We start from the raw sequence: 10,393 nt of genomic DNA, 5'->3' as shown, positions 1-10,393 counted from the left end.
TCATTATTGCTGACATGTATTCAATATGAAAGAGTGCAATGATTAAAAAAAAAATGATTCAGCCTATCATCCTTTACTTTTTAAAATGAGAACGCCATCTTAAAGGTCCCATGTCATGGCCATTTCTACTGATCATAATTCCATTGTTGAGGTCTACTAAAATAGATTTACATTGTGCAATTTTCCAAACTCACATTGGTTTCTCATNCAATGGAAGCAAACCCCCCCCTCTGTCTCTCTCTCTCTGTGTGTGTGTGTGTGTGTGTGTGTGTGTGTGTGTGTGTGTGTGTGTGTGTGTGTGTGTGTGTGTTGCACAGCTAAACCTCTTGCTGAGCAGACACACACACACACACACACACACACACACACACACACACACACACACACACACACACACACAGAGAGAGAGAGACAGAGGGGGGGGTTTGCTTCCATTGTGCTCCAAGACATCTGACACTTGCACTGATCCACGAAACAAAGACAACGGCTAGGTGTGTGTGCCTGATTCTGTACGAGTTGCTGTAGCGCCCCCCCCCCACACACACACACTCACACTCAGAAGTGCAAACAAATCAACAGCAGTCACTTTGCAGGAAGTCACTGCAGCTGACACAAAGAGGGAATCATCATCTCCGAACACTAAATGTCCTGAGGCTAACAAGTTCCTAGCTACTGTAGTAAATTGTCCCTACAGCCGGCTTACGTTTTAAATGTTTAAGTACAACCCGGGAAATAAAGTCTAGTAGATACAAGAGGAACGTGCAGAAATGGACTGGACAGAATTAAAAGTCAATCAAAAGTCTGTAAAAAGCTTAAGTTTAATAACAGTCATAACAAATCTGTCCATTTTTGGGTGAATTACCTGGAAGTGAACGACGCCTAGAATGAAAGTACATTAGAAAATTCAGCCGCCCCCTTGTTGGATTTATAGTAGTCATTTGTCATTCAGGGTTGTAACGATTATTTATATTATCGATGAATCAGATGAATCAATAAATCGTCCACCCCAAGCGTCTTGTTTTGTCAGTCCAATCCACAATCATATTCACTTTTGTAAAGATAAGAACAGAGAAAAGCAGGATCTATCAATGTTTTAAAAAAGGCAAGAAATTGCATTTACTGCCACTTCATGAACTAAAATATACTTTCACGATTAAATGATTACCAAAAATAATGGTCGATTGGTAGTCTTATTGTGGAAGCTCGATATTTAGAATATTAATCACAATTGAAAAATTATTTCCATAATGGATAATCTTCTCCTTATTTTTGTTATTAGAAAGATTCATCAATTCCTCTACAAAATGTCAGCAAAATTCCCTGAAGCCAAGTTTGCTTGTTTAATCAGACCAACACTCCAAACATAAAACAAATAATATGGTATTTTCGCTTTTAAATGGACTTAATTACAAAGACAATTAGTCACGATACCTATTTCATCTTGCATTTAAGACACATCTTTGAAAGAGCAATGCTGAAATGATGTCTACAGTTGGGGGAAATTGATTTAGCTTGTGTTCATGCTGTCTCCTGATATCTCATCTCTCTTATGAGGAGACATGTTGAATAAGTTTAATGTCAGATTAAGAAATCAGCAAAGAGGAGAAACTATGTTGAGAGACTCACACCCAGGTCACAGGGAGGTTGACAAACATTACCCACAAGGCATTGGTGTTTAAAGCTATTCTGGGGCGCTATTCTGGCAAAGCCTGCGGAGTAGTCTGGGCAACTTTAAGTTCCTTGAAGTCATCACAGAGTTGATTTTGGTGTCTCTTGTTTCCCAGCACTGTGCCCGCTGCTTCACCCAGAGCTCGGCCCTGTCATAACCTCTGGCACAGATGAACAGTTGCTTACTCACACATACAGACTATGGCGTACGATAGGGTCAAAGGGAGGGTAGGACACACACACGGACCAGAGTCATACCAATTCCTGTCAATTTAGGGGTTTTATAATGACAGAATAAGGGGCTCTTTGAGATAGACGAGATCTCCGAGGCCTGATAGAAGGGGCCAGCCCAATTAAGCTGTCCCTCCTTCAGCAGACACACACAGACTGTCAGACCCCCATCTGCACAGGACAGCACTCTCATAGAGTCCCTCCTCCTCCTTTCACGGTTCTACATTGGGACAAATTGTCTCTGCTAATAGAGGACAGAGGACACACACACACACACACACACACACACACACACACACACACACACACAGACACACACACACACACAGAGGTTTCATTCATCCATCTATTTACCTAAACATACCATTTTCCCATCCCACTACGGTGCTGATAAGAGCGCAGACAAGCCTGGTTAATCGGAGTCAATTCCAAGTCAAGACAGCTCTGTGTATCTGATTTATACTGAATGTGACAGCCGCCCTCATCGGAGGATATCACAGTTTAAATTTCAGCCATTTGGGCATTGTTCTCATGCAGCAAAACTAATCATGGAGGCAGAAGGGGAATACATTAAGCACCAGTTTGTGGTACAAGCGAGTACAGTAGCGAGGGAATGAGTAACACCAAAACAAACAATATTATTTTCAGCAATTGCATATTGTATAGAAAGTATTACTCAGCTCCTCGCTGTAAATGATGGCACCTGCCTCTGCCCTACATGAAATTAAATGTGAAGGCATTGAATGCATATTTGACATATTTTTACAATGTCTTGTTTTAGCTTGGGACAGTTTTATCAACCACTGCATGGAATTCACTTTTTTCTGTCCGCAAATAACTAGCACTGATACAGGAAAGATGACGTCCCTCCCTATTCATATTTATGTCTAGAAAGCTTCAATTGTATACGTTGTATTTGCAGGTGGGAAACAACTGTACGTGAGAACATCAGACATCTTTGAATTATAAAAAACTCAGACATGCACACACAACTTCTTGTACATAGGGCTCTGCTTCAAACTGGCCAACCCTCTTCTCTCTACAGCTCTGGTTGTGGACAGTGAAGGGAAGGGGAAGCAGTCATCACATGTACTTGACACCACTGTCTAGATAGCAACTATTATTAGTCCCAACTAACCACTCAGTGCTTCCTTCTTTAGCTGAAGCTTCAGACTGTTTGCACGAGAGAAAGTGATGCCTTCACTTTCCAGTGCATCATACAAATAGGTGACCCAGAGATGGTACGGGTCAACATTTATTTAAATTGTATGTGAAATATATTTTAATTAATGCTACATGTATTTAAGAACGGAGAACTATGGTTGCCTTGAGGTAACGTAAAAAAGTGAAGGCTAGAGCCAGCCTTATGTTTGTCCATTCTGAGCGGATTATTCTAAGGTAAAGAAAAAATAAACATTTCAGTTTCAGCTTATTATGCTCCAATGAAAACATACATATGGTTTCATAGATCCTACATATAACATATGGCTCTAACATTTAACATGCCGGCAGTCTTCAACATACTAAACGCACAAAGAAATAGCTGAAGTCATAACATGTTTAATCTACATTGTATATTTGTATTTTGTGGGACATAAAAACGAGCTAAATGTATAGACAGAACTTTTTACAGCAACATTTTCTCACAGATACTCCACAGAAAGCCAAAACCATAATAGGTCATGATTATAAAGACATGGATAGTCTCAAGACACACACCACATATATACACATTTCTGATGGTGTATGTGTTACAATATTTTACATTAAAAAGGGCTGTACATGTTCCTTCTGGCCAGATTCTCTTCCGAGTCTTAAACCAAAACCCCCACAGGCAAAATGGGCGGTTTCACTACTAATTATGCTAATTAAAAAGTGCCCTCCTGAATTAACTGAAGGGTAGCTTCCCCACCAGCAGCCATTTTAGTGAACTTGTGTTACATACCCTCATTTTTAATAACTTGCCATATTTACTTAGTGGTAGTGAACTGAAGAGGATGATGAAATATAGCACACGACCCTGGCTGAACTTGAAAAAAAATAAAAACACAACAGCACCTTGAGGCAGCCGAACACAAAGCATCATGTTAGACTCCATAACGCTTCGGTCCTTTTCTGAAACAGTGTGTTACCTCTCTTAATTTCATGGCGAGTTATCAAAGGAAGAACACAAGCTGTGTTCAAATAGTCATGTTTATAGTTAACTGTTAACATAGCATGAATTCAAAGTACTGTTGCTATGGATACCTGGCAGTTTAATATACCTTGTGGTCTGATTTAGAAATCTAATCAAACTGTGGAGGAGAAATGGTTGAGATGTCTCATTATAAAACTGTAACAGGTACCTGAAGGCCAATAAGAAACAAGAATTTAGATGTATTCGTGGGTTTTTAAAGCACCCAGTTCCCTCTGTCACTGAAGTCAAAATTCACTTCGCCATTTCTCGATGCCAACTAGATACCACAAAACATACAGAGAAAACGATGCATCCCCATACAGCACAACAGCACTCTATAAAGGTTGGAATACTGTTCACTGTGCACCAGCATCAGATATCTGACAGAAAGCAGAGAGGAAATCCAGCAGTAGGGCCGGCCAACTTGTGTGCTTTAGGAGTTTAGGTATAAGCAGAATCAAATTAAAATGTCTTATTTCCTCTTGAATGTTAACGCATCAATGCTACGTCATTACTCCCGATCCTCCGGGTACCCACAGTACTTGCAGTGCTGTTCAAAACAAGCGTTGTAACATTTTCACAGTTTTGTCATCAAATTGGTACAGAACTATGGGTTCTCCTGACAAAACAAATATATAAGAAAGGAAAACACTCGTGTTAACTTTCAGAATCAAATAATCAGCCAGTATTTTTCAAACCTAAATACTTAGATTGTCAATAAATTGCCAAAAAAAAGCATAAAATCTGAATCCTAAATTCTTAAAACTCACAATGCTTTTCAGTTCAAAACTCAAATCAATTCAATTGTACTATTTCCTTAGACAATAATTTGCCGATATGTTTGTAAGAATGTTCAGAATACTTAACTGGTAAAAGCACATTTTAAATGGCTGAAGCAGGGATAAGCACTGTGCAACTGCTTCTACAAAATAAGATAAATCCCATGGATAATACATATTTGTATCTCTTGGTACAGAACACAATCTAATCCTCCAAACATAAGATGCATCTTTGGCACACTTTCACATCTATGATGCATATACTAGTTCTTGAGCTTATCATTTTCAAAAGGTCGGGGCTGCTGTGTATAGACATTAATTCAGTACTTAACATGAAACTGGAAATAAAGCCAAAACGATAAAGCGGCAGCGCAAATCCGTTCAAAAGGCCAATATACGGGTTAAGAGCGTGTGTATAACAGACAGGGAGGAATGAATGCAAACAAAGGGGAGGAATCAGTGTCAGTTCATTGTCACTTTACCTGATTAATATTCTTCATGAGTCTTCTGATATGCCTCCTGTGTCTGTTCTGATTTCTTCCAAGCTGTCATGAGTGTCACCTGTGTGTTTTACATGTGTTAAGAGCTGGCTCCAAAGTCAATCTCAAGTTCCTCAGGTAGAGTAATGATACTGTTGTGTCCTCAACCTTTTTGTCTCCAATTTAAACATCCCTACATTGTTTTATACCTCAGCCGAGTGATATCATCTCTTTGTCTCCCACACACACGCTGTTTGTGTACCAGTGTGTAAACAGTGTCTGATCAGCTGTTGCTGCAGTCAGGTCATACCCCTCTCAGCAGGGCGCAGACAGAAAGAAAGCAGGATGCTGATTTGAGCCATAAACACAGCATTAGGATCCCGTGTAGTTCAACGGTTTGGCATGTATTTCTCACATTGCTCAACAGGTAGGAGATGAGAGGACTTGAGCTTCAATCTGCACAATGGATTTTTCTTGAAACGAACATACTGACAGTTTTGAAACACAAAATGACACACTCCTGCTGTCGATATCATTTACCGTCATCTGATGTTTACTTCCTGTATTGCTAAAGACGTCATGCCTTGACTGTTGTGTTTTGCATTTACAGGGAAAGCTGATGAGCATGACAAGTTGCTCATTGTGTAACTGTGCAGATACACTGGTCATATGGGATTCAAGAAATGACTAGTGATAGTATTTATTCGTCTTATTGTTAAGCCCAAAACCAACATCTAATGTTTACTAACAAGTGCTGTCTGTGCATCGAAACCTCATTCATATTCTTCCTCTGTACCATAGAGCTCCATTGTTTGATTTTTTTAAGTAGAAACTGATCATACAATAACGACTCATTATCAAATGATAACCAGGGGTTCAGTCTGGATACACAAATCATCTTTGTCCTAAATGAAAGCTTGGAGAACAGAGAGTAATTTAAAAATGAAATCACAGCAGCTGGTCTTTAAGAAAAAATGTCCCTGTTTCACGGGACAACCCCAACACCCCTCTGTGTCACAGTGATGTTTATGGTTCATTGGAACTATGCACTTACAAAAACGGTCCTTATGAAACATTGACATTTTGAATTTCTCTGGATTTTCAAAACTAACCACATCCATTGTTATTGAGGTGGCAGCAAAGACAAATGTTTCAAACTAAATGTGACTAAAACAATCTGCACTGCTAGATACCACTAGAGGGGAATTGAGAAAATATGTTTGTTTTTTGTATCTGGGGGATCCTTACAATAGCCTAATTTAAAAGAGGACTAGCTTAAACATCCATGCTCTGGAGATTTCTTTACAACATCGGTACAGAACACAGACGCATACTCAGTTTAAGTTCAAGAAAAAACACACGGGATTTCTTTCTCTCTACAGTCTCAACAGCCCAATCCTCAGATACTGAACAGACTCAACAAAACTGCTGCTGCCAAGGATGACACACACACACACACACACACACACACACACACACACACACACACACACACACACACACACACACACACACACACACACACACACACACACACACGGATTAACAGAAGATAAACTGTGCAAGAGGATTCCCAGTCCCGGCTGTGATGCTCCTGATATTAATCTGAATATGAAATGATATGGGACAGGGTGAAATTAGCCAAGCGGTAACCATGCCAACCAGCACCTCAAACACTTCTCATCTCCACAGCAATCCTGCATCACATCGACCTGCCTGTGTGTGTGTGTGTGTGTGTGTGTGTGTGTGTGTGTGTGTGTGTGTGGCCATCTGACCAACCCCTGATTCCAGTCTGCAGATATAAAACCAAATCATTTTGACCCAGCTCTCCACACTATCTGTTTGAAAATACAGACGGACTGAATCACTTCTATATATAAATAGCGTTTTGCAATTTCAGAAATAAGACCATTTTCTTTCCTTTCATTCATATATTTGTGTGTCATCCCACTCAAACTGCTCTCCACTGTCAACAAGTGCCCTCTGCTTTTGAAAACACCAACAATGCGTAGGCCACAAGAGAAAAATAAAGAGTAAAGCAATAAATACGCTCCTGCAACACCTTTTTTTCAATAGCTACATACGATTACCAACTTATGGCTGGAAATAGAGAGGATTCTGCTTAGAATCACAGCAAAAGTCATGATGTTAGAACAGACAAAACACATTTTCATAAAAAAAAAGACAAATATACAGTAGATGAAATGCTTGATGATGAGTCATGGGCAGCAAAGACTGTCATTGAAATTTAAAGATGCAACAATGTACTTGTTTATTATTATTTCCATGTGTAACATGTCAGAATATGATGACAAATTCCTCACAAATTGGCTTGTTTTCTGAAACAACCAATCCAGAAACTAAGAAACCTAAAAGATATAAAAGTAAGTAAATTCTCACATTCGAGGGATTGAATTGAGTTTTAAGTAGCTCAAAATGGGTCACATGGGAAACTCTGGGGTCAAATGTCAATACTATGAAAAGAGGGCAGAAGTAAAGATGAGACAGATAATCGTGATATCATCCCTTTTAGTGATGGGCAAGATTGACAGATAATTCATCAACTTCAGTTGGGACACCCAGCAGTGCTAAACCAAACTCTACTATAATTGTCCTTTTCATAACAGAATAAATAAGTGTAGTGATGTGTAGATATTTATAGAATGAGGGGTTGAAGCCTGTTAAATGTCAATAGTTGTTTCCCTTCCTTGGTTTCATCTCATTAAAATTAACATATCCTGGGCTGGCAGTCACAAAACGACTCACAAATGTATATTTTTAACAGATTGATTACCAGATGAATAAAGGTGCATTGTTAGTACAACATTGTCTGTAGCTTAACCAGTATATTGTCTCTCAGTCAACTGGGACAGGCTCATAAAAAAAATGTGGGTTTTAAAATAAAAAGTAGGCTAGCAGTGCAAAACCACTAACAGGCTCAGCTCTGTATTGGAACAGGTGTCTGCTGTAGCCATGGCAATGAGCCAGGAAAAGTTATGTTGTTCTCACACACACACACACACACACACACACACACACACACACACACACACACACACACACACACACACACACACACACCTTTTTGCTCTAGGCAAATAAGGGTAGCCTCTTCTGGATGGACACGCACTCAACGTGGAACAGGACACACACACACACACACACACACCGCTCAGAGTGAAAGAGGAAGATGCACTAACCGTCGCCTTGATGGGCACGTACAGCACCGGTCTGTCCAATGACCCGTTCTTCTCGTCCCGCAGCGTCCCAACCTGGAAGCCCTTGGACTTGACCCAGAATTTAAATTTGGCGTTGATGTGGTTGTTGCTTTTCTCGTGCAGGAACACCCCATTGCTGTTCTCCTCGTCCCCCTGGACCAGAGTCTGGAGGATTTTGTTGTATTTACGCCGGGTCACGGTCTTGGTCTTGCCGGTGTCCCCGTACGTCCGCAGGCACCAGTCCTGAAATGCACCGAACATCTCCGCCCCTCCGCCCGCAGCCTCGGCACCGGGAACCCCGCTGCTGGGACTCCGGCTCCTCGGCTGGTTCTGGTGGTTGGTGGTGGTGGTGGTGCTGCTGCTGGTGGAGGTAGTCACCGTGTCCGCCACACTGTTGGCTTTCCTCGTTGTCATGATAAAAAGAGGTGCACTTTGTTTTAACAAGATAGTCCGTTAAAAGGCCCACTTTGTTCTTCCGGTAAAAAATATCTCAGGATTCGGTTTGGCTAGCGAACGTCGCCGAAACCACAGTACCAACGATGCCTTTTCACCAGGGGGCAAAATCAGTCCAAACCTTCCAATTATGGTGAAAAAAATTCAACAAAATCTTCAAATCTTCCCTTTAGCTCGACTAGTTAAACCCTTTAAATTGTCTCTTTTCCTCAAAAAAAATACGAACACGCTGCAAAGTCCCATCCGGTTTTTTTTATAAATTAACGTCTCAAAATTAGCCGTTTGGATATCCTGCTCAGCTGTTATACGCACCAACGGATAGCTGCGAAGAGACGGAAACAAGAAAAAGAATAAGCGCTCACTGGGGATGCCAAAAACGGCCGAATTAAAGTCCAAACCCGGCCCCTGTTCGGATGCAATTTCTGCAGGAACAATGTGACACGAGAAGGGACCGGGAGGCAGGCAGGGAGGGGGCACGGAGCGGCAGGACGGGCGGTGCAGAGTGGAGCCCTCTTCAGACACACCTGTTAGAAGCGTGGGTCGCTCGGCCTGTCCCGTGGGGGACGTCAGTCACCGCCTCCCCTCTTCAACCACCTCCTCTTCCTCCTCTTGAGAGCAACACAGATGCACGTTTAGCTATCTTTTTATTTTACCAAGATAATTCCGACATTAAAATCTAGGTTTCGTCTGGGTTCCATGTTGGGTCTCCATCACCGTTGGACCAAAGCGCACGGTTTAAAAAAAAAAAATTACACGTCCTCAAATTAGCGGATTGATTTGCCTATTAACAGCACTATTTTCTAGACAATTAATCCCAATATCCCTCCGGCGCCTTTTGTCACCTTTCTTTCTCTTCCTCCTGATATGAGTCGACCGGACACCTGTTTGAATCCGGGGTTTCTTACCTCTCCCTTGCACCCTTAAAGCGGAACGCTACGCCTCATTTCCTCCTTGTTCAAATACACGATAATGAGATGGTGATAATGACACAGGCTCCTATATGTCCGTCCCATTAGCAGCTGTAGTCCTAAATGCACACAAACACAATGCTGCGACAAACAACCACCCAGCCTGTTAGCCCGGGACACGCACGCTGCAGCTCGAGCTCAAAAAGCAGGAAGTGTCCAAAAAGGACGGTCCCGTAGCTGTCAAAAGGGGGTGTAACAGACATGTGCAAAACAGAAAATTACCACAAAAAATGAGCAAAAACTCAGTCAAGTCAACATCTAAATTGAACGTTAATAGTTCAGATGAGTGTTCCCATGCAGGATTTCTGCTTTTTATAATATAGTCTAACATATATAATATCTGATTAGTTTCTTTGTTTTCACCTTATTTGGTTAATAATACATTTATTTATTTAGATGACCTTAATCTGGTGCAATACTG

At 41.1% G+C, this 10,393-nt stretch overlaps 1 protein-coding gene across 1 annotated transcript in view; it reads right to left on the bottom strand.

The window, feature by feature from the left end:
- Positions 1-10,039, bottom strand: part of LOC104961183 (nucleolar protein 4-like) — a 61,779-nt gene extending 51,740 nt beyond the window's left edge. Inside the window, exon 1 of the mRNA XM_010789421.1 lies at positions 8,534-10,039. Coding sequence (XP_010787723.1) covers positions 8,534-8,965 — 432 coding nt within the window. The 5' untranslated portion in view covers positions 8,966-10,039. The remainder of the gene's footprint in view (positions 1-8,533) is intronic.
- Between the last annotated feature and the right edge of the window lie 354 nt (positions 10,040-10,393).

This window comes from Notothenia coriiceps, unplaced genomic scaffold (assembly GCF_000735185.1).
Source record: "Notothenia coriiceps isolate Sejong01 unplaced genomic scaffold, NC01 NC01_scaffold00032812, whole genome shotgun sequence".
NCBI classification, from domain to species: domain Eukaryota; kingdom Metazoa; phylum Chordata; class Actinopteri; order Perciformes; family Nototheniidae; genus Notothenia; species Notothenia coriiceps.
The sequence above is the reverse complement of the archived record's forward strand: the minus strand, read 5'-3'. Positions and strand labels throughout refer to the sequence as shown.